The 25,136-nt window shown below is 38.6% G+C and overlaps 1 protein-coding gene across 1 annotated transcript; it reads left to right on the top strand.

Moving 5' to 3' along the window:
- The first annotated feature begins 172 nt into the window (after nt 1-172).
- NEIL3 (nei like DNA glycosylase 3) lies at nt 173-24,510 on the top strand. The gene is made up of 10 exons (XM_063458155.1): nt 173-419; nt 8,539-8,666; nt 12,209-12,343; nt 12,748-12,961; nt 13,674-13,748; nt 14,270-14,436; nt 16,750-16,919; nt 17,917-18,337; nt 21,281-21,455; nt 23,635-24,510. The coding sequence occupies exons 1-10, from the start codon at nt 315-317 to the stop codon at nt 23,791-23,793; spliced, it is 1,749 nt and encodes a 582-aa protein (XP_063314225.1). The 5' UTR covers nt 173-314; the 3' UTR covers nt 23,794-24,510.
- Nucleotides 24,511-25,136: the final 626 nt, after the last annotated feature.

The raw sequence follows: 25,136 nt of genomic DNA, 5'->3' as shown, positions 1-25,136 counted from the left end.
ATTTTTTTTTTATGACAGCAAACTTTGCAGAAGAGGAGGTAATTCAATTCTATTCCTCTCTAGTTCCCACCTATATTCATGTACAGGCTGTAATTGGCAAATAATGTACGTTCACATCTGATTTGTCTCCACGCAATGCTCCAATAGACGGTGAGCAGACACTTCCTGTTCCTTGGCCATTCAGGAGACAGAAGTTTTTCCCAGTCAGTGCACTCAGTTACCGCCATAATTTGAATCATCCCATGTCACTGATCACAGTGTTCGGCTGGTAGTAACAGTTCCATTTCTGATACTCTACATTCTGTGATCGAATCATGGTGGAAGGCCCGGGCTGCACGCTGAATGGGGAGAAGATTCGGGCGAGGGTTCCACCGGGTCAGACTGTGCAGGAGTTGAGGGGGAGCGCAGTATCTGGCAAGGTGAGCGAGTGTTATACAACTGTCACAGGGATGCCAATCGCTTACAGATCCCGTTAACACTGAGTGGCAGGGGGCATCATATATAACATTCATGCAATCCGTAGCATTAATAACAGCAAGCTATGTTAGGAGACTCCTGTTAGATTATTACACTGCTGGATTAACCATTTGAGAGCCACACCGTGGAGCAGTAGGTAGCACTAGACGGTTAGGGCTACACAGGCAGAGTGATTTCCCTTGGACTCGATGTAGAGCCCTTTCAGATAGCAAAAATGATATGTATGGATTTTGGAAAGCAACTGTGCAAGTGTTTCACGGCAGGGATGGTTCAAAGGTAACCAAGCCCTGCTTGCAAAGCATCACGGGGGTTGTAGTTCTATAACAAGTGATGGGATTTGTGTCATCCTTGCTGTAAATGTATGTGTAGATTTATTACATCCTATATGTATTGGTCTGACTGGAATATAACATTTTATTTCACAAACACAATGAAGTAGTTTTTATGTTAGAAATGTAAAGGGTTAGTCTAAGCACTCTGCATGGTTGCAAACAGCATGGTGCTTACAGTGCCCTGAGCGCATTCATTTATTAAAACAGGCAACAGCACTGACAATTTGTAAAAGTTTGTGCTGTAAGACAGCCCTACAGAACCCCAGAGGTGCCATGGGGAAGTTTTTTTTTTTCTTTTTTTTTTCTTTATTTGGGTGCATTGTATCCTATCGTGGGCTCGAGTTAGTAGATCATGCCCATGAGAATGCTAATGCATGCTTACACGTTAACTAATGTATGTACTGCACTTCAAAAAACACACACACACTCAGATAAACATACTGGCAGACAGAGACAAACCGATACACAGTGACGCATACACACCTTAACACAAGGTTGCATACACACAGGTCATAATGTTTATAATTGCCGCCACCCTCCTATTAGCTTACCTTTTTTTTCTGCAAGAGGGTGGCTTACTTGGAGTGCTGCTGATTGCTGATGTGTGAGGTTGGCAGCAGCTCTTTTCCCCCCTCCTGCCTTCTCTATGTCGCACTTGGCACTCTCTATGTCTGGGTGGAAGTGACAAGCTGTCACTTCCTCCCAGCATCCAATACTACAGGGGCTCGGTCGCGCTCTAATAGGGCTGCGGCGCCTGACCCAGGCCCCTTTTTGGCGTCGCCCCTGTTTAAGGGCCATCGGCTGGCCCTTAGTGCTTGGGACACCCAATGCGCAAATTGCAGCGGAACCCCAGTTTTGTTCTCGCTGAACCCTAATTGGGAATCACTGGTTTAGTAAATCGTGCCAATAAATTAAGCAGTGAGCATACATTAATCTCGAGCACACAATCTAATCATTCATGCGCACTAAATAGTACAATATGCTCATGATTTAAAAATATTACAAATTTACTGTCACCTGTGGGTCTCTGTACAGTCCCGAACTCTGGATTACCAGTGTAAACTATGTCTGTATTGTGCGAGGTGTGTGCACGCTGCAAACACTATAGGGTAGGTTCTCCCCTCACAGGAGAAAGATCCAAGCCATGAACTGCTTACAGTAATAAAAGAGAGTGAACGTTGTATGCACAGACTAGCACATTGTAATAATTGGCCACAAGCTGCCACAATTAGACATTGCTTCAGTGCCAATGAAGCCTTCCAAAGCCAGATGTCAATGAACTTCGGTCAGATTTTTTGTTCTATAACTATATTTACTCAGGTTCTGTAGCGATAAAATAACACCCGGTGCTATAGTACAAAATAATGGGAAGCCCAAAGGTTTGAAAAAATAAAATTTTCTGCGAAGCTGACATATTAATGTGTTAAATATTAAACTGTTATTTTGCAGTTTTGTTTTGTTTGTGCTAATTTTATGTACGGTATTTATTTTTTTAATCTTTATTTTAGCTTGCATGCTTTGCTGGGCACAGTCTCGCAAAATGTATAAATTAGTCAATGGTTGCAGTATTGTACGCACAAGAAATGTGTGTTAACACATATGGCATTTCTCTGTAAGATGCCTGTGCGCATAAGCTGGCCTCCTAGCCATCATGGGATAGTGAGGCTGAAATAACCGTTTACTGGACTGAAGGAACAAGGATCTGTCACATTTTTTGGAATCATGTATTTGCAGTTATAAAATAAATTCATACTTTAAAGGTTCAGGTACCAAATAAAATTAATATAGTCAAAATTTCTATTTCATTTTTTTTTTTTTTTAAGTTTTTTTTGTAACAACTGTGAATATGATATGGTTTTACAGTTTATTTAATATTTATATCAATGTAGTTTACATGATCCTTAGAAAAATAAATAACAAACACTGTAAACACCAGAACTGCTAACGTTTAATTTATTGGTTCTAGGGCAAAGAGACTGTCGCTGCAGGCTCGTCAGTGTAAACAATTCCTTTTGTGAGAAAAAGCAGTGATATTGCTGCCTAATGCCACCTCTAGTGGCTATCATTCAGACAGCCACTACAGGCAGGGCCGGATTAAGAGCACACTGGGCCTGGTGCTGACAATTATGATGGGCCTAATTACGGAATCTTATCGACCAAAAACACTAAAACAGTCATACCTCCCAAGCGTCATGTATCTGATGGAGATGGTGCTGGAGGGAAATGCATAGGGTTCATCTATAAGAAAACACATACTCTATGCTAATCTCTCTCTAATTTATGCTTTCATTTTTCAAGTAAATCCATACCCCCTAACAGCAGTGTCCAGTGAAGCAGGAAGTCAATGGGCTGGGTAAAAGGGTGGGCCACTGGTGCGAATCACGTAACCAGAACTGCCAAAAGGGGAGAACATGCCCAAAAAGGGGACATGTCTGTCCAAAGAATTTGAAGGACAGCCTGGCATGAATGCATGTCAGGCTGCCCGCCAATAATGCAGGCTGTCCAATTAAGGGCATACTATGCAGGCAACACCCTGAGCTTGACATAAATGTGTCTAATGATGCGCTCACTCCATGCTTTCTAAGGACTGTCCCCTAGCACTCGCTGGTCCACTTGTCTCCTTACCTTCTTACTAGCAGGCAGAAGTTCCTGGTATATAGTCTGGGACAGAGAAAAGGTGTATGTAGTAAGTGTAAAAGAAAGGGGACATGCCACAGTGTTAGAGAGACCAACGTCTGCATTACCTAAACTAATTTTATTGTCAGCCAGTCCACACAAGTTTTGTTCCCATACATCCCTCTTAAGCTTCCAAACTTAAAGGGACACTATAGTCACCAGAACAACTACCACTTATTGTATTTGTTCTGGTAAGTAGAATCATTCCATTCAGGCCCTTTGCAATATACACTGTCTTTTCAGAGAAAATAACTCCACTGGCCACTCCTTAGATGGCTGCTAGAGGTGCTTCCTGTGGCAGTACTGCCTAGTGTACAGCACTGCCATTCAGTGTCTCCACCCTCTGCATGCAGACACTGAACTTCCCTCATAGAGATGCATTGATTCAATGCATCTCTATGAGGAGATGCTGATTGGCCAGGGCTATGTTGGACTTGTGCTGGCTTGCCCCTGATCTGCCTAGTTGACAGTATCAGCCAATCCTATGGGGAAGTATTGTAATTTGCTCAGACCACCACTTCCGATGATGTCAGCAGACAGTCAGTTCAGAGGCAGATCCAGCAGCATATTTTACTATATTTAGGGAGTCAAGAAGGGGCCAGGGTGGTTGTTTTAACATAATAGGGTCAGAAATACATGATTGTGTTCCTGACCCTATAGTGCTCCTTTAAGCAAGAGTATGTGAAGAGTAGTTAGGGTTGCCACCTTTTTTGAAAATAAATACCAGCCTTAATCATTTGTATAATCACGAGGAGTGACATCAGAGACAATTCTGTAAAATCACCAACAAACTACTCACAGTTTGATTCTGCTGTATAGATGGATTGCTCCCAGTGTCTCAGTCTCGCAAGTCACCAAGTGTCTCAGTGTCCCTATGTATCACAGTGTCAGTGTCCCCATGTCACCCAGACCCCTAGTCTCCCAGTGTCCCCATGTCTCAGTGTGTCCCCATGCCACTAGGATACTGGGGACACAGTGAGACATGGGGACACAGTGAGACATGGGGACACAGTGAGACATGGGGACACTGAGAGACCCAGGGACACTAAGAGACATGGGGACACTGAAAGACCCGGGGACACAAAGACATGGGGACACTGAGACATTTAGGGAAATGGGGACACTGAGACACTAGGGACACTGAGACACTAGGGACACTGAGACACTAGGGACACTGAGACACTAGGGACACAGAGACATGGGAACACAGACAATGGGAGACTAGGGGACACTGGGAGATTAGTGGACACTGGGGACACTGGCTGGGAGACAGACACTTGGGGATACTGGGAGACATGGGGACAGTTGTGGACATAGACATGGGGACACTGGGACATATAGGGACACTGGGAGACATGGGGACACTAGGCACACTGAGACACTAAGAACACAGACACTGGGAGACATGGGGACACTGAAACATTTGGGGACACTAAGACACTAGGGGCACAGACATGGAAACACAAACACTGGGAGACTAGGGGACACTGGCTGGGATACAGACACTTGGGGACACTGGGAGACATGGGGACACCAAGACACTAGCGACACTGGATGGGGGACATGGGGACACTGGGAGAAATGGGGACATAGTGTCTCCGTGTCCCTATGTCTCACAGCGTCCCCATGTGTCTGTGTCCCTATGTTTTCCAGTGTCCCCAAGTGTCTCAGTGTTTCCAGGTCTCCCAGTGTCCCCAAGTGTCTCAGTGTTTCCAGGTTTCCTAGTGTCTGTGTCCCCATGTGTCCTAGTGTCTCAGTGTGTCCTAGTGTCTGTGTCTCCTAGTGTCTCAGTGTCCCCATATGTCCCCTAGTGTCTCAGTGTCCCCTAGTGTCTCAGTGTCCCCATGTGTCTCAGTGTCCCCATGTGTCCCTGCTGCCTTTCCCCCCATCCCTCACTTACCTGAGCTGTAGAGCTGCTGTCTGGACTCTGTGCTGTGTAGCTGCTCCCCCACGGATCAGTAAGTAGTAGAGAGAGGCAGGGATATGCTGTAACTTCCTATCCCTGCCTCTCTCCACACACAGTGACCCCTACTGGCCGGTGCTGGTATTGTAGAGTAATCTCCATTTATTCTGAGAAAAACACCTGCATTTGTATTGTAGGTATTACTGCAATATTGGCATGGCCAGGCAGCCTCAAATACCGGCTGTGCCAGTAAAATACCAGTGAGGTGGCAAAGTAAGTAATGTGTAAAAAAAAAAAAAAAAAAAAAAAAAAAAAATTTTTTTTTTTTTTTTTTTTTTTAAATGGGCCTATTCCATGGGCCTGGGCCTGGAGCTGCAGCTCCATCAGCCCCTATGTTAATCCGGCCCTGACTACAGGGGCTTTCTGGTTGCTTTGCAAGGAGACTATGTACACTTTCCATAGCGATGTAGTAAAGGGAAATTATAGTGCCAGGAAAAAAGTTGTTTTCCTGGCACTCTAACCTTCCCCTCCCTTGCGCACCTGCCCTCCCCACCTTCAGTCACATACCTCAGACTATCAGACTAGCGCCGAAGTCTTTCAGCACTGTCTCTGGTCCACCTTCGCTATTTCCCCGGCCAACGGCAGACGGCAGGGGAGACCTAATATACATGCGCTGCAATGACCATGGTCGCATAAGGATTTCCGCATAGGAAAGTATTATACAATGCTTTCCCATGGGATTTTGGGTGACGTTGGACATCCTCACGCATAGCGTCTGTTATGCGACCCAAAGTCACCTATAAGCTCAGAAGTCCCTTTAGTGACTGGCTGGTAGACAGCCACTAGATGTGGAGTTAGCCCTTCAAGCTAATTATTGCATTTTCTTAAAATAATCGCTTTTCAGGGTTAAATGTGCCTTAGAACATTTTGCCATGGATACCATACATTATGTAAGGTTTGTGAAGTAACATCTTTCTTTTGTTCCTAGAGTTGCATAGGTAAATTGTTTCGGTAAATCCATCAATATCATGAGTTCTGGCACCTTATCTATCTTGAAGAAATGCTCAATATGAATGTTACTTAAGCATTTAATTTATTTTATATTCTGATCTTATCATATTTCCAAGTAGTAATTACAATACTTTAAAATAAAGTTCCATTAACTTCTGTATTCTTTAACTTTTAATTACTGGTTTGTTCTCAACCCTGAGAGGAAGTAATTGACCGTGATGCATACTGAAGCATATGCCAATAGTGGATTTGTAATTATCTGACTTGGGTGAAAGAGAGCAGATGCTTGTGGCAGTTCATTAGAACAAACTAAGGCTTATTTTACATAATATGTTATCTCAGTAAATGTATAGAAATCTTCGATATCTGTTTTTGATGTATCTGCCACATACGTTTAAATTGCCCAAACCTTGGAAGAAGATGACACATAGAAGTTATGTATACACACTGTTAAGTCCCTACTGTGTATTTAAACAGTGTTTTGCAGTCGTAGGACTACAGGTCTTGATTTTGAACTACATTTTATTACATGAAATTTTTAAAACAAATATTCTACCAGCGCTGTATTGTATAATGATTGTAGCTGAAAAGGGTAATTTCAGATCTGAATAGTATGGTCTGGTGGTCATAAATATTGTAGCATACAAAATAATGACAGCATATTACAAGAGCAGGTATCTGCATGAGGATGCAGTGAGAGATCAGTTATTCTTGTGACACCTATTAGGATGCCTTTATTTTACCAATGTCGGTACCATGGGGAGACATTAGGAACCTTGTTAGCTTATGCAAAAAGAAATGCTGCCCTGCTGCACAGTACCATTTGCATCAGTTACCAGTGCTTGGAATGTTAACAAGGTAACCTATCTATTGGGATAAATTGGATATGTGACAGCTATCCCGGCAATGCATTCTTACTATTTAATATTTATTTTCTTTTCCCATATTTTTGAGGTGCTACAGTTTGCAGATTGTTTAAAACTTAACAACATAGAATGTCTGTCTAAATAAAGGTTTTGGTTAGAGTAACCTTTATATGCTGATCCGCTCCCAGCATCCCATTTAAAAAAACAACAAAAACACAACCTAAACACTAAAATGTGCCGAGGCCAAGTTGTCCCTGAAGCCTAATCCTCCCTGCTGAAGGGAGATGAGGCCATTGGCTTTCTGGCTCCAGTATGATAGAAACATAGAATGTGATGGCAGATAAGAACCATTCGGCCCATCTAGTCTGACCAATTTTCTAAATACTTTCATTAGTCCCTGGTCTTATCGTATAGTTAGGATAGCCTTATGCCTATCCCACACATGCTTTAACTCCATTACTGTGTTAACCTCTACCATACCTGTGCTTGCAGGCGTCGGCAGACAATTTTGCACAGAACTAACATTAAAAAGTTCCGGGCTGGCTAATAAGGCTTCTGAGGTAGAGGTACACTTCTGACAGATAAGGGATTAATCTCCGTATGTGCTTTAAGGTTAAAAACTGAATATACAGACACCAGGCACCATGATCACTTCAAATCAGTCATGTGGCCATGGGGCTTGGAGTATCCCTTTAATTGACATTAAAGTGGTTATTTTCCAGTGCATATTTTCCAGTGCTCGCAGTGCAGTCACTGTGGGGTGCAGGGAAAGGGAAGGTTTTGCTTACCTGAAACTGTGCTTTTTGGCAGTCGCCATTATTTTCTAAGGGATTAGTTTCATCTGCCAGCAGCCAACTTCCATGCTAATGTCTACGGAGGATACCGTGGGAGCCTCACAGCACCGGTCTCTGCCCTGCTGTCACACCTAGCTAGCTGATATCATCAGTGTTACCCACAGGGAAGCATTGTGTGGCTAGTGTGTATGCATGTCAAATTAAGCTTTTGATTGATTAACCGAGTCTGATTTGGTCATTCTAGTGGAAGTGCCTCTAGTAGCTGTCAGAGATGATGTGATTTGAGTGCCTCTTGTGTCAATTTAACTGAACAGCGAGATGTGAGTAAGCTAAACAAAAAGCTCATGACATTTTAAATCTAGTAGTAACAGTTGTCACCTATACCCTCAGTATAATCATACAGTTCGAATCAGTAGCCTTCATATTACTTATGCATTACCTGTTTTCGCCTCATTGTCTACTATTAATTTATTTCCTAGAAATCTGGAAATGTTCAGCCTTCTGCATCTGGTCAGAATGTTTTATTGTCACTAGTTGGAAGCATCTACACTGCAGTGGAAACCTTGGGGAAGGAGCTTTTCTTGTATTTCGGAACAAAATCATTACGGTAGGACCTATTCTGTGTACATTTTGCAATGTATTTGTAGTTTGAACATTGGCACCTCATTGCCATACAATGCTATTAAATATTGTAATTGAACGATGACCAAAAGGTAACTATAACAAAATGTAAGCCCCCGTTCCAAGAACTTGTTGATCTGCAGACTTATTGACTATTTTATGAGATGGGTTCAAGAGAGCCATCATAAAATCAAAGTACTTTTACATCACACACTTAATTAGTACTTTAAATAAATGATCTTGAATGTTCTAATCAACTTTTGAATGCCAACACACTAACCTATGCCTTGGTTTGATGTCTTATCCCTGGGTCATCAAACATTTGTCAAAACTGCTTGACAATATTGCCCTTTAACACCCCATATGATGTGCATTAAATTTCCCTTGATGCTCAGCCTAGCACAGGCCTGTCAGAATATTATTGTAAATGTAGTTCTTGACAGCTTCACTGCCAATGTATAACCATTGCTGTAGTATGAAATTCTTATATAAAAACCTGGTACAGACAACCTCTTAGTAGTGTAGTCACATGGACCTAAATCTCAACCTATTCTTTCTAGTAGTTTTTTATATCCACTTATTGATGAGCATTATGGTATAGCTGTCCCATTCACATCATTTCAGGATGTACGTTAACTTATAAAAATTGATTCCTGCTTTATTTACTGCAGGGCTGTCACGTTAAAGATACACAACCAATAGCAAACTAAAAGGTATATTTGGGCCATGCTTTTTACATTTTTTTTATTAGCTATCCATTTTTTATTTTCAAATTTATATTCTATGTCAGGTTGTTCTGGTACAGCCAGTACCTACCACAGGAATACATTTAACTCCCACTATGTTACATAGTTACATAGTTAGATAGCTGAAAAGAGACTTGCGTCCATCAAGTTCAGCCTTCCTCACACCTGTTTTTTGCTGTTGATCCAAAAGAAAAGAAAAAAAAAAAAAAAAAAAAAAAAAAAAAAAGAAAAAAACCCAGTTTGAAGCACAATTTTGCAACAAGCTAGGACAAAAAATTCCTTCTTGACCCCAGAATGGCAGTCAGATTTATCCTTGAATCAAGCAGTTATTACCCTACATTGAAAGATTATATCCTTGAATATTCTGTCTTTGCAAGTATGCATCTAGTAGCTGTTTGAACATCTGTATGGACTCTGATAAAACCACTTCTTCAGGCAGAGAATTCCACATCCTGATTGTTCTTACAGTAAAAAAACCTTTCCTTTGCCTTAGACGAAATCTTCTTTCTTCCAGTCTAAACGCATGGCCTCGTGTCCTATGTAAAGTCCGGTTTGTGAATAGATTTCCACACAATGGTTTGTATTGGCCCCGAATATATTTGTATAATGTTATCATATCCCCTCTCAGGCGACGTTTTTCTAAACTAAATAGGTTTAAATTTGTTAACCTTTCTTCATAGCTGATATGTTCCATTCCTTTTATTAATTTTGTAGCCCGCCTCTGCACTTTTTCTAGTGCCATGATATCCTTCTTTAGAACAGGTGCCCAAAATTGTTGTATGCACTGGCACATGCTCATTTGCAGCTCTATGGAATTAAAGGAACACTATAGTCACCTAAATTACTTTAGCTAAATAAATCAGTTTTAGTGTATATATCATTCCCCTACAATTTCACCGCTCAACTCACTGTCATTTAGGAGTTAAATCACTTTGTTTCTGTTTATGCAGCCCTAGCCACACCTCCCCTGGCTATGATTGACAGAGCCTGCATGAAAAAAAAAAACTGGTTTCACTTTCAAACAGATGTAATTTACCTTAAATAATTGTATCTCAATCTCTAAATTGAACTTTAATCACATACAGGAGGCTCTTGCAGGGTCTAGCAAGCTATTAACATAGCAGAGGATAAGAAAATCTTAATTAAACAGAACTTGCAATAAAGAAAGCCTAAATAGGGCTCTCTTTACAGGAAGTGTTTATGGAAGGCTGTGCAAGTCACATGCAGGGTTCATAAAGGTGTGACTAGGGTTCGTAAACAAAGGGATTTATCTCCTAAATGGCAGAGGATTGAGCAGTGAGGCTGCAGGGGCATGTTCTATACACCAAAACTGCTTCATTAAGCTAAAGCTGTTCAGGTGACTATAGTGTCCCTTTATGCCTCATGATGCTACACTATTTCTTATATATTTTTCTTTTTAATTGTATATATGTTAATACTATGTCTATATGATACATAAAAAAATGTATTCTTCCAGCATGAAATGTCTCTCTGACATTTTCATTGTTGACGTGTATTACGGATGCTGTTGTCAAGTGTTGCTTTCAGTAATTTCAAATCAAAACAAACAGAACTCTACAAGACTATCGACAGATCTACAATCTCTTAAATGACCTTGTATAAATATTTAAATATTTGCAATGATAGATAATTTAATTCTAAATAATTTAGAGTGGTATCAACACACAACACTTCATTGTTATTGAATGCCCTTTTTGGTAAAACATGTATCATACTACGATAATTTCTGTATGGAAAAAGTATGTTCAGAAATCCTTACAGCTTACATTGAGCAGACATTATTTTGTTTGTAATACAAATGGCACAAAAGCAACTTAAATTGTGGAATTATAACGGCATTTATTTTACTTACCAATTGTTTTAACATTTTAAGATAATATTCATTGCTATGGTCATAAAATTGCCATTGACGCTGATTGGGTTAATTTTGGTATTATCTACATTCTGATATCCCTCTTACCAGATAACACCACTTATTACTTGAATTGTGAGTCTAATGTGAAAAAGCAAGGCTTTATGGGGGGATTTCCAGTATAATACAGTTGTCTTGATAAAGGTTTCACAAATAAACCAAAACAATGGCCAGTGCTGTATGGCAAATCAAGCTTGATTTATTTATTTGAAAGATCATAAGTGCTTCATCATTTATTTATTGTTCATCTGTTAGCCTTCAGTGGATCTGCACCAGGGAGTTTATTCATTCTTATCATGAATGACACTCATCCATTATTAATTCATTCATTTTCTTTCTATCTCCATGTATATAGAGTGAAAAGCTGAATAATACAAGTTATATCAGTTGTCATGAACTACTACATGCCGGACAGTTCCTCAATGATAAAGAGTACAATTTAATTTTACACACACATATATATATATATATATATATATATATATATATATATATATATATATATATATATATATATACACTTTGTTTAATAAAATAAAACACAATGCCGGGAATGTCCTATTTGGAAAAGTATTACATAATTGTAAAATGTAGGTGAAAATGTGTGTCTAATGGGAGCATTTGTCAGTTGCCTACTCTCCTTGGACTGGAGAAACACACTGTATTGTTACTAATTGTAACATTATGACTGATACACATTTCAACAAGTTAGATTGTTTTGAATACGATATCTCACAAAGTTCTCTGTTGACCTATCTTGTTAATTCTCTCTCCTTTTGCAATTTGCGGTTTTATTTATTCTTATAGTATGTCACGCAGTAATTCTAATATTGCCATTCCTCATTTTAGAGTACACTTTGGCATGAATGGGTCGATGCGGATTAATCCAGAAGAAAGAAATGACAAAAGTGGAGGAGAGGCAGTTCTGAAAGTGAAGCTCTCGAAGGACCTGATTTGTTTCTATGACTCCACAGTTGATATTCGGTAAAAGGTTTTGCAACTTCTTTATGCTCACTATTGCTAGCCTGAAATGTCTTTTATATTTATATATATATATATAATTTTTATTATTTTTCAATATTTTTTTGTTGCTCTTTCTTTTTTTTTTTTTTAAATGGTAATTTAGTTCTGTTTCATGAGCTTTAATAATACGTGTTTTTACTCCAACAGCAGTAATTTAGTAGTTTAAAAAAATTGTATGCAGCATTGGTGATAGAAACCGTGTATCACGGTTGACCATCACTAGGCAGCAGTGGAATGAGGCTTAGGCAGCTGTGTCTCCTATAAATTGTTAAAATAGTCTTTTATTTATTATGCAATATCTGCTATAGCAACAGCATGTTAAATATTATTATTTTCTTCTAATTATTATTTTATTTTCCATTCAGAAATGCAGATGACTGTAAAGAGAAAGTCAGGTTATTTGGGGATTTGGATGTCTGCTCTTCCAAATTCAGTTTTTCTAGAGCGGAATGTGAAGTTAAGAAACAAAGAAATCGTATGCTTTGTGATATCCTGCTTGATCAAGCTGTGTTACCTGGAGTTGGCAATATTATAAAAAATGAAGCTCTCTTTGATAGTGGCCTCCATCCTGCAATACTGGTATGTTTATACCACTCCTGTATTGAAAGGAAATCTTAATATCCAATAATTATTTTTATTTTTTATGACTTGTTGCAAAAATTATTAAAGTGGCTCTTTACAACACACACGCGCGCACACACACACACTCTATGCATTTTCATAAAGATAAAATATACACACTGTCTGGAATCACACTGAAATTCCAATGCAGTTTTTTCTTCTTTTTTTTGCTCTGATCTCTTAACGCTGGAAGTGCAGAAGTCGAAAACCAGAACTGATTTTTTTTTTTTTTTTATCACGGAGTTAGAGAGTTTGGAAACTATTGTCACCAAAACAACTTTAGCCTAATCAAGCAGATTTGGTGTATAGATCATACCCTTGCAGTCTCACTGCTCTATTTTCTGCCATTTAGGAGTTAAATCACTTTTTTTTTCTGTCCATGCAGCGATAGTCACACCTCCCCTGGCTTTATTAAGCTAAAGTTGTTTGGTGACTATAGTGTCCCTCTACTAGGGAACAAAAATTTTACTTATTTATTAAACATTTTAAAAAGAAAGACTACAGTGACAATAGTCTGAGTAAGATGACGTGGTCTTGGTGACATTTTAAAATGAATTTTATACATATCTAGCTATTATAGAAAGGTAATCATTATTTGAACTTACAAAAATGAATAAATGGACTTAAATTGGCAATATTTAATTAAGCTGATATCTTATTCTTCTTTTAGGCAGGTCATCTAACAGATGGACAAGTATCTCACCTGGTGAAAATGACTCGCGATTTCACTCTTCTGTTTTATAAGGTCAAGTAGATGAAATTAGAAAACCAGGAGCATTTTGTTACAAACTAAATGAATTGAAAAAAAATCACTTCTCTGGAAATTACTCTTTTAAATAGAACGATGAAAATCACCTGTTTTCTTAAATTGATATTAAAGATTATCAAATGACTTCATATTCCAGTTTAGTCAAGGCAAAGCTAGGACAAGCATTCCAAATGAGAAGGAGAAATAGAAGCATTATTTAACTGCTCCTCTTCTCTGTATGCTTTCTTTATGCTGACTGTCAGGTAAAAAGGACAGAGTTTATAACAATGATTGATGGGTTGGTAAGGCCAGTTGCAACAAAGAGATTTCCACATTTAACATTTTATTTTTACTCATCACAAATCAGTATTTGTTATATAGGGGTAAGTAAACATAATCAGAAAATCTTGGGAAGTGACAGTTCCCCTTTAAAAAAAAAAAAATGAAAAGATTAGTAACATTTTAAACCATCCCCCCCTCCCCCCTTTAGTAATTATTTTAATTTAACATCTTTGCAGTGCCGAAAGTCTGGTTCAGCTCTCTACAAACACTACAAAGTCTACAAAAAACCAAACTGTGGCCAGTGTGCAACAAAGATCACAGTATGCCGCCTGGGAGAGAACAATAGAATGACCTACTTTTGTCCCAAATGTCAAAAGGATAAACCTGAACATGTTGATGTAAGGTATGGAATGACACAGTAGTGATGTGGCTCCTATGCTTATTGGTACTGTAAATTGCATCTTTTTTTTGGAATAGAAATGTTAACCCTTTTATAAACGGACATGATTGCACATCTCTGCAAGACACATTAGGTTGGACCGGGAGATTGTCAGTACTGATGATCTCCCAGTGGGTGGAATGTAGCCATGATGAAGGACCGTCTCGCCACTGGATTTTTAGGTAAACTACTAGTACAATGCCCAACAATCCACTGTTCTAAACAAATGTATTTGGACCACTGGAGTGTTCTTTAAATGAGTGGTTACAATTGATGGGAGAGGGTATTAGTTCTGTACATCAACTACAGATATTGTGGTCAATAATGGGAGAGTTGCAAACACTCACTATATCTGCTACTCTACAGCAAATCTAGTGCGTGAAGTAAATCTTTATAAAACCATATCCTTTATTCTCCACCTCTGTAGGTTCTAGAATGTATTGCTCCCATGATGCTTGTACAGGAGATCATACAGGAGTCCAGGCTATGCATTTCATATTAACCAATACTTTGTCATGAATATGATTTGATCTATTTTAGCTTACTCACTGTATGTGTTGAAGTAGCGTTGTGATGGTGATTGTTTGCTGTGTTTCCATGTGGAGGGATGGATGGATGGATGGATGGACTGACTGACAAAGCACTTAAAGAGCCCCAATTAGGTACCAAAACTGTTTAATGTAGTGGTTCTGAGGCAAACACTGTCGATCCAGGTTCAGCAGTGTAAACACTGATACCTAATGCCGAAATGGAAAATTAAGTTAACCAGTTATATACAAAACCATACATACCTGCTGTTTACTCTTCGCCCTTCGAAGTGTGGCACTGTAGTAAATGCAAGAAAAGTTTATGATAATAAATCCATGGCATCATGTGTTCTTTGGGATATAGGACTCTGGCCTCTTAGATTGATTTTTACTCTTTAGGTGGTGGCTGAGAAAAATGTGGCACTATTAGGCAGTTGACACAATGTGACTGCATGATCATTAGGTTAGTGTTTCTAGCACATTTCAGGGATATAGAGGAGGAGGAAACATTTATTTTGTGGGAAATTTTATAAAAGCATTTAGGGGGTAGCATTTGGAGGGCAACAAATACTGGTGGTGGTGGGAGATGAAATTCAGTTGTGAAGTAAGGGACATTTCAAACCCCTAAAGCTCTTTAGCTTACTGAAAAGCTTTGTGTGTCTTCTATTTTTTCATTTTGCAAAAGCTGCATATTTCAATAGTAATTGGCAGTTTTAGAAAGGAACCCAGTTACACCGCCTTAGTTTTCAAGCAGACAACGGGTCCTGTTATTTCCTGGTTTCATAAGCTCAGTGGAACTACACTCAAGAGGGAGCAATTGCCCAGAGTACCTGCTTTGCAAAGACTTCTCATTGAGCTGCGTTGGGAAGTCTGTGATTGGAGAGACACAGGAAGTCTGGGCGGGGTTAGAAGGGGAGGGATTATATAGGCTGCAAACAAGAGAACTGCAGGTTTCACCAGCAGTTTTTAGAAATACCCCTAATGAAAAACGGCATAATTAAATGCATGCAGGTTTACATTTGGGGTATATCTACTAAACTGTGATTTGTATATTTTGTATTTGGGCAGTGGAGTGTCCCTTTAAGTGAAATAAAAGAAACAAGATGTAATATACACTCATAGGAGATGTGAGCCATGTAAGAGGAATGGATGAAGATGAAAGAGAAAGGAGAACTTGGAGTGGATAGTAAGCAGGTATTGTGATAAAGATGGCACATGTAAATTGGGAGTCAGCATTGCAAAGTAACTAGATGATATACTAAAGGTGAAATGGTGTCGTAGCACTTTGTGGCAAAGTGGGCTTACATCCATTCACTATTGCTGCTGAGCATATATTCTATTTCTGTGATTCAGTATAGACCGCACCAAGACTACAATCAAATGTGTTTATCAGCAAAATTGTAACATGTATTTTCCAACAATTTGGCTGGCAAATGCAAAAATACAATAAAAATATATTTTGTAAACCATGCAATTTCTCCATGATGGGCACCTTAGATGTTCTCTTACAAGCTTTACTTACCACATGGCATTGAACCATTCTACAATACAGAAATATAAGCCACTTTTAAAGACAAACAGCACGACTGCTTATTGTTTCTCTTTCTGGCTATTTGTTTTGCAGGATCAATACTGCAACTACATCACTTTAGTAGAAACTTGTTGTGTTAGTATTTTTCAGGCTGGTTAATTAGATAATAAATTGTGTCCCCTTATGTTTTAAAATGTATTTTTTTTTATTTCTTCAAAGTAAACTGCCAACAAGAAACAGTCTTATCGGGTGGACATACAGACAAGGTTCACAAGTAAATGAAGATGTAGCAAGAAGTGATGAAGAACACTGGGCGTGTGAAGTATGCACACTCATAAACAAGCCTTCAGACAAACAATGTGATGCTTGCCTAACTCCAAAACCACAGGGTAAAGTTTAACACGTCTGTCCTGGAAAGACAGTGTGTGTGACAGACCAGCTAATGCATGCAGTGACAGACCGTGCAATGACAAACCAACTCAGACAAACTAACCTAAACTTAAAATGACAATATTCTTAAACATTTTCATATTTACTTTTAACCACATTTAAAGCCAGCCTAAAATCTAGTAAAGAAAACATATACAAGTGTGTGTGTGTGTGTGTGTGTGTGTGTTTGTATGTATGTTTATAATTGCCCGGTGTGGATATAGATAGATATATACAGTCAACGGAAAAAGAAAGTACACACACTTTGAATTCTATGGTTTTACATATTGGGACATAATAACAATCATATGTTCCTTAGCAGGTCTTAAAATTATGTAAATGCAACCTTAGATGAACAACACCACATGACATATTACACCATGTCATGATTTATTTAACACAAATAAAGCCAAAATGGATTAGCCAGGTGTGAAAAACTAAGTACACCTTATGATTCAATAGCTTGTAAATCCAGCTTTCACAGCAGTAACTTGAAGTAATTATTTGCTATACTTCTTTAGTAGTGTTTTTTTTTTTTTTTTTACTACAGGATAATGCATACTGCCACACTGCAAAACACGCTCAGGAATGGTCTTGGGAACATGGAAAAGGCTTCCAATTCCCCAGATCCTAATCAGATTTTGTATCTGTGGTATGTGTTTGAACAACAAATCTGATGAATGGAGGCCCAACCTTGTAATTTGCAGGACTTAGATGATCTGCTGCTAATCTCTTGGTGCCAGATACTATAGGACACATTAAGAGGTCTTGTGGAGTTCATGCTTTGATGCTTCAGAGCTGTTTTGGCAGTACAAGGAGGCATGTGGTTTTAATGTTGTGACTAATCTGTGTAATTCAATGTTATTTCCATGGGGTATATGAGTTCTTCCTGTGGCAAACATTGCAGTAAACATTTTTACTTTTTTAAAGTTTTTTTGTATTTTCTTTTACCCCCAGTTTCTTCAAGTATGTCCAGTAATGAAATAGAAGATACTAACACTTGCCTTATTAAATATCCCTGTAATAATTTTGGAAAGCCACTCACACAAATGAAATTAAACAGAAGAGCAGCATTTGGGAATACAACTTTGGTCATGACTGATTTTAGTACAAAAGGAATCTTGTATGACGAGAACAATGATCAAATTCATAGCAAGAACTCCCCTTCAGAGACTTCAGTAAATAGTAATTATAATCGAGTACAAATCACATCAAGTAAGAGAGGCTGCAGTGAAAATGAAGAGAGGACAAATGCTCTTAATTCAGTGAATGGTGCTCTGAGTGATAACTGCCTCAATTCCTTTAATCATCCACGGAAGAAAATGAAGACGGAACACACAACACCAAAACATTATTCAGAAAACAGCTCTCCAATAAGGTATTCTTGATTTTCATTTAATTTTTTAGCATTGGAAAAAAAAAACTATATATCTTTATTTTCGTTTTAGTCTTGTTTCAATTAGGGGTACAGTATGAGGGGGAAAAAGGGGGGGGGTACAATTTCACTTTGACATATCGATGAAGTACAGTTTCAGAGGCTTAATGTGTGGTAAGCTTATGATCTGTGGTATTCTTCTGTAATACTGCGGTCATACTTATGAAATCTCGTACTATGGATTTGGTTAGGTGCACCTTAGACATGGTGGTTGTGGTGAATTTCCTCTTGGTAGGTGGACCAATGTTTTGTTCTAATAGTGTTTGTGATGGTGTTGGAGTTGTGGACTGATGGGTGTCATTTGGGGGTTAGGGGAATGAGGGGGGGGAAGGGGTGCAGTATTATGTGGTGGGCAGCCATTAGCATCTTTGTTGTAGGCCTACCTATGTTAGGAGTTGTGCAGAGTTTTTAGTGGGTTATCATTTTTTGTCATGGTAAGTTGATTTTGGTGTCTCGTTCTGATTGGGTTGGTGTTCACTTGAACGTGTCTCTTGCTAGTAATTAGTACATTGGTTGAGTTTGCTGTGTGAGGTTGTATGTAATGTCTGGTGTGTGTTGGGTGTAGGGGGGAGAGGGAGGGATATGGGGGGCAGGGGGCTGGTAGGTATGAGGGGGTGGGTGTTGGTTGGGGAGGGCAGAGAGGTTGATAAATTTGGAGGTAACGTTAGGGTTTTATCCTGGGAGCGGCCGCATGCCCCTGGTCCCCCCCCTTAAGTTCCGGTCATATTTTGTGGTAGTTGTTGGTTGTGTCATGGATCAGGGCCGAGAGTTTGTCCATCTCCATGGATTCTTTGTTTTTTTTTTAAGCATTATCATTAGCGAGGGTGTGGTTTGGTTTCCCCATTGTTCTGCGTTAAACATTTTTGTAAGTCATGTTTGCAGTTCTGTCTCAGCATAACAACTCACTGTAGTGGTTATGATGCCAGTAGTCCCTTGGAGCCCTTCCACTGTAAGTAGGCAAAGCAGTTTTGACATTTACCAGAGTCACCTAGGAGCATGTGATATTGCCCCCTCTTCAGATATACCTAAAACGCAAGTTCCTCAAATTAGTTATATCAATTTTTTTCCCTGTTTGGATGGCATTTATTGGCTGAACATGTCAACTGATCCTTTCAGCCAATGTATTGTCAAAAGATGGGCAGATTTGATATCACTAATACAGAATTCGGAATTTATGTTCGAGATATCTGAAAAGAGGGCCAGTGTAGTGTTCTTAGTGCTTTTAAAGGGAGATATTCCCTGCACTACATGTAATAGCATGCAAAATGCAGAGATTTTGGAAGGTATATCCAGAGTTGCATGCAGTAAATGTTTAAAATAGGAGTGTCTTTACTCCTCCTCCCTACTTCTGCAACATTAGATTTGTCTTGTCAGAAGGGCAGATGATTACTAATGTGTAAACATATTAAGCTTGGGGTTCATCAGGAGACGATCATCATTGTTGAGTTGTGTTTGGAAAAAGATTAGCATTTCAATTTGGAAGACGTTGGTTTCTTGAAGTAGGAAGTGAAGGATAGTCTGTACAGGCTGAAACAGAGACAGGGTTACTTAAAATTAAACTAAGCATTATAACCAATGCAGGCTGCTGTAGTGGCCATGGTGACAGAATTCTTCTGTTTCTGTCTCCAGTTATAAGTCAAACTGTTTTGTAGTTTGACACAACCCAAGGGTCTCCCTGTCTATGGGTGTCATTTGACGCATTCAACAAATAAATCATGTCCAAATACAAAGGAATTTTCCTCAGCTTTAGTTTTAACTTAGGTTGATGAAAGCATGCAAACATTTATTAAAGTAGGCCTGTTACACATGCCTATCTATATAACCTATATAGGTTTCCCACAGCATTTGATAAATTATACAATATGTTGTGTAGAATACATTATTTTATTTCTATTAATGTTGCTCTAGAATTAATGATTGAAGAACATGACTCAAATTTATAATCTTGCTATGCATACATTTTATACATATCTATATAATCTATATCTAATTCACAATTCAGGATATTAACCAAATTATATTAATATGTATATACTTTGATATCTCTATAACAAAATAAATATATGTGTGTATATGTGTGTGTATATATATATGTTATACTTTGAACATTAACCTCTTAAGGACCAAACTTCTGGAATAAAAGGGAACCATGACGTGTCACACACGTCATGTGTCCTTAAGGGGTTAAACAAGTTATTTTTGAGTTTGAATCACAGGGATGCAAAATAAAATTTTAAGACAGTATGTAGCCAAATTGACATGATTTGGTTATTTTATAAAAGCACCAAAATAAAAACACATTGGTGGCAGTAATTATTTATTCTGAGGAAAAGCACAACTTATCGTGAATTGAAGCATCTTAGAATGTGCTGATTTTGGGATGAACTGGAGATAACACTAAATAACACCCAGGCATGCAAGTAACAATGACACTTCTAGCTGTTCCCTCAGAGCCCAACTGTCATGTCTTTTTATTATATCTGCAGATCTATACATTTCGCTAGCACAATGAACAGAGGAAACATTTGCAAATAAAACAGGACTTTCATGTTTTGCGTGGCAGACTTCCTTTCATAATTCTAAACCTTTATTGTCTTGGCTAATTAAGGGTTAAATGCCAAGCCAGAGGTATGTCTTACAAAATTACAGGACAAACACTATATGTTCCTGTTCCATCGATTTTTCAATTTTAACAATTCCTTTTTATTCTTCTCATACATTTACAATTTGAGCCATTTGCTACTCAGGCAGAAATCCTTTTTTTGTAATCTCACCAAAACATCTTTTAGTGATGGCACTGTCAAAACTGTACTTGTGGACACAGTCAGCAGTTTGTGATAATCCCTTTTCCTGACTAGATACCAATTTTGTAACTTGTCATTACAGTTCTCCGCGTGTTAACATGACAGGTGGTACTTCTGCTTTAAATGTAAACAGCCCTCATTGCAGCAAACACCAGCGTCCCTGTGCACTGCAGGTTGTGAGAAAGGATGGAGATAATAAGGGGAGACAATTTTATACTTGCTCTCTACCCAGAGAAAGTCGTTGTGAGCATTTTGAAGTAAGTATTTCCTTGCATTGTAAATATACTTTTAAAATTAAATCTGTTTCTGTGGCCTTTCTTTATTCCCTTGGATATTGTGGTGAATTGACAAGAGAATTGCATTTGTTAGGCTAAAATAGCTGAGCTGGAAAAATGAGTTTGAGAAAGTTTCCAATTTTGCCATTTGCAATCCACTTGTCTGTTCTGAAGCAGGAATGTAGTATTTTATTTACAAATATTAAGGCTGGTCATCCACAATACTTTAATAACTAAAACAATGTTCTTTATTTAACCCCCTACATTACCCTAATGTACTACACTGCAAATAGTATTAACTGTACTACTCAACCACACTACATCAAGCATGTCAAACTCGCGGCCCACAATGAATTTCATTGCCGCCCAGCCAATCAGGGGGCGCAAAAATAATTTGTCAGACTGACTGCATTTCCTCCGCCCACAGGCAGCATGTGGCTAGGGTAGATAAGGGAACCGCACGCACAGTACACTGGGAGGGAAAGGGGCATCCCCCCAGCGTAGGAGGCCGGGTTTCAGGTGACTACCCGCCGCTCAGTCTGACATCGGGCACCGTTGAAGACTGAGAGACCCCCCTCTCCTGCTCTGTCAGTTGAGAAACAGCTGGGAGGGGGGTCATCTATCAATAGAGCAGAGCCGGTGCTTCCAACACTTTAGGCACCTGCTCTGTGAGATAAACAGTTGCCTGCCAGTGCAGGAGGAGGTAGGGATGAATGGAAGTAGAAGGAGGGAGACATGGGTGGTAGAGATACGAATGCAAGAGGGTAGGGAGATATGAATTGAAGGGTTAGGAAGATTTGGATGGAATGGGTAGGAGGGGAGACATGGGGGGAGAGATATGGAAGGGAGGGAAAGATGTGGGGGCAGAAAGATGGAAGGGAGGGAGAGATGTGGGGGCAGAGATATGGAAGGGAGGGAGAGATGTCCGATATGAAAGGGAGGGAGGGAGAGATGGATGGAATGGGGGAAAGAAGAGACATTGATGGAAAGGGGTAGAAGCAAGCGTAGTGGAGTGTGCAGCCACACATTACTCTGCCTGGAGATTACAGAAGGACTAGAGCAGGCGGAGCGGACAGAGCGGCTGCCTGCCTAGCTGAGACTGCAAGTTTGCAGAGGGACTGAGGGAGCGAGCACTATAGATAGTGGCTTTATTATGGTGAAGCTTTTGAGTGAAAATTATATATATATATATATATATATATATATATATATATATATATATATATATATATATATATATATATATACACACCCAGGATTACATATTGTTTGCATGAGAACGATACAAGTCATTTTAGTTTGTGTTGGTCTTGGTTGAACTTTCTTTTATTTTATTTTTTGTGCGCGACCCACATAAACTTAAGCCTTTTTAATTTGGCCCGAGTTAGCCTTTGAGTTTATCATGCTTGCACTACAGTATGAACATTAAAGGAACTCTCAAAGCACCATAACAACTACATAGACAGAATTAGCCAAAAATAAACAAATACTGTTATCCAATTTGTGCTGCTAACCATTCACCCTGTACCTCAAATGAGAGTTACACATACGCCAAACAATGGAAAAAAAATGAAGGCAGCACAACAAAATGCAAAAGTGTACAACTAGTGCTAAATACAGTTTTATTGGAAGGACCAAGAAGAGACATTTTGGGTTGCCCCTTCATCAATGCCAACATTTCCAAGGACATTTATTGTCCTTCCAATAAAACTGTATGTAGTACTGGTGGTGCACTTTTGCATCTTGTTGCACTGCCGTCATTTATTTTTTCAGTGTTCATATAACTACACTCTAGTGTTTATGGTGTCAAGAGTCCTTGGATATGTGTTTTTATTATTTTATATATATTTCCTAATTAAATTCAGTCTTTAACCTCTTGTTGGCATTATTTTCCCCAAGATAGAACATAGTTCACTGTTATGTCTCTCTCACATACACGTTATTCTATAGAAGTGTTGTATATTATATATATTTCCTGAAGAGCTCTTTAACAAGATTGTGTATAAACTACTTTTTGAAGCAGTTCTATTTCTGTATTGCATATGATCATGTATAACAGTAAAGTTGACAATTTATTATATATAGATGTAGAAACAAACAATTAAAGTTTACAGTTTGGGAATTTTGTATAACCTACATGAAATTTTGTTTGTTTTTACAGTGGGCAGATTTACAGTTTCCTTTATGTAACCACGCGAAACGCAGTATTATGAGGACAGTCCTAAAGCTTGGTCCAAATAATGGCAAGAACTTTTATGTATGTCCCTTAGGCAAGGATAAGCAATGTGGATTCTTTGAATGGGCAAAAACTGAACCATAATACAGTAAAGCCAATCGTTTTATTTGGCCTGAAGCTGAACAGTATTTCTATAACCGATGAGAGCTTTTAACAGAAACAAGCTATTGTATTTTGAATCTTCACCCACTCAGTACTTGTTGGTATAACTGTCTTATAACGTTAGGGGGAAAAAAAAGTCTTATAATCCTTAACTGCTCTTCTCTTCACTCGTTGCCTACGATAGGGTGAATAGTTAGGTGAAACTACTATATTCTCCTATAGTAGCCAACATGACTGGCAGGTAGCCTGTGCAATCATTACAGTTCAGACTTTTATAAATCTATTACATACATCTCGTTATACATAAGTATGTCCAGGACAATGCAATATTTACTACGAATTTAAGTGGCAGCTCCCTTTACCCGACTAAATGTTATTGAAACTTCTATTGGGGCATGGAGTGCATATCTCTGACACTTTATGGATGCAGGCACACATTCTATGTGTGCTCCTAAACATTCTGCTGTCTGTAAGTGTATCAGCATTTCTTTCATGATGACATTTGCTATAAATCAAAGAAATAATAACCATAGCTACATTTTTATTAATTTAGCTATGGATTACAGGAAAAAACACGGGAAGTGACAATTTCAAACTAACAGAACTGCTTATAAATTTGTATCTGTCCAACCTATATTTACATGTTCAATAGATATCTAGCAGCTTTTTTTATATGTTGTCATAAAATGTCAAAGTCTAATACGATCTGTAACAGGAAAAAAAAAAATCTGTTCTTTTAATAATAAATATTTGCTTATCTATGCTGTTGTTATTGAATTACACACAAATATGTAAACAGGGATTTGTTTCAAAGATGCACCTAACCACCCACAGGGAATACATGTTTGTATTACAGAGTAGGCATCTTGTGGGTCCGCTATACTATATAATTGCAGATCTTGCCTTGGAAACCAGAGTGTTTGACGGTAGCCAATTGCAGTCTAGTGTGTGAGAGAATTTGGTGTTCACTATATAAACTGCTGTGGATATGTATTGTCACAACTTTAAATTGTCATGTTAAACAAAAATTCCTGTGATTGCACAAAGAATATTGTGCTGAAGAATGCATCTGTCTGCAATACATTACCCTGTGTGCTTTTGTTTGTATTAGAATAAAATATGTAATGTGGATGGTGGAGGTACTGCTATTCTGTCCTCACTTCTCTACAGCAATTGCTTTATATGTAGTAAAATATCAAATGGCTGGGATTTTTTGTTTTATTAAACAGAATATGTATAGGACATCTTGATTTTAATAGGGCTTTTGATGCAGCCAATATTGCTTGTAATTGGACATAATAGTTGAAAGGACAAGCAATTGTTTG

This window comes from Pelobates fuscus, chromosome 6, assembly GCF_036172605.1.
Source record: "Pelobates fuscus isolate aPelFus1 chromosome 6, aPelFus1.pri, whole genome shotgun sequence".
Taxonomy (NCBI): domain Eukaryota; kingdom Metazoa; phylum Chordata; class Amphibia; order Anura; family Pelobatidae; genus Pelobates; species Pelobates fuscus.
The sequence above is the reverse complement of the archived record's forward strand: the minus strand, read 5'-3'. Positions and strand labels throughout refer to the sequence as shown.

Bases quoted from the DNA above. Each gene is read 5' to 3' on its own strand.
- NEIL3 (XM_063458155.1), top strand. From the start codon at position 315: ATGGTGGAAGGCCCGGGCTGCACGCTGAATGGGGAGAAGATTCGGGCG. The intron at 8,667-12,208 runs GTAGGACCTATT...TCCTCATTTTAG, and splicing joins TTCGGAACAAAATCATTACG to AGTACACTTTGGCATGAATG. The intron at 13,749-14,269 runs GTCAAGTAGATG...ACATCTTTGCAG, and splicing joins TCACTCTTCTGTTTTATAAG to TGCCGAAAGTCTGGTTCAGC.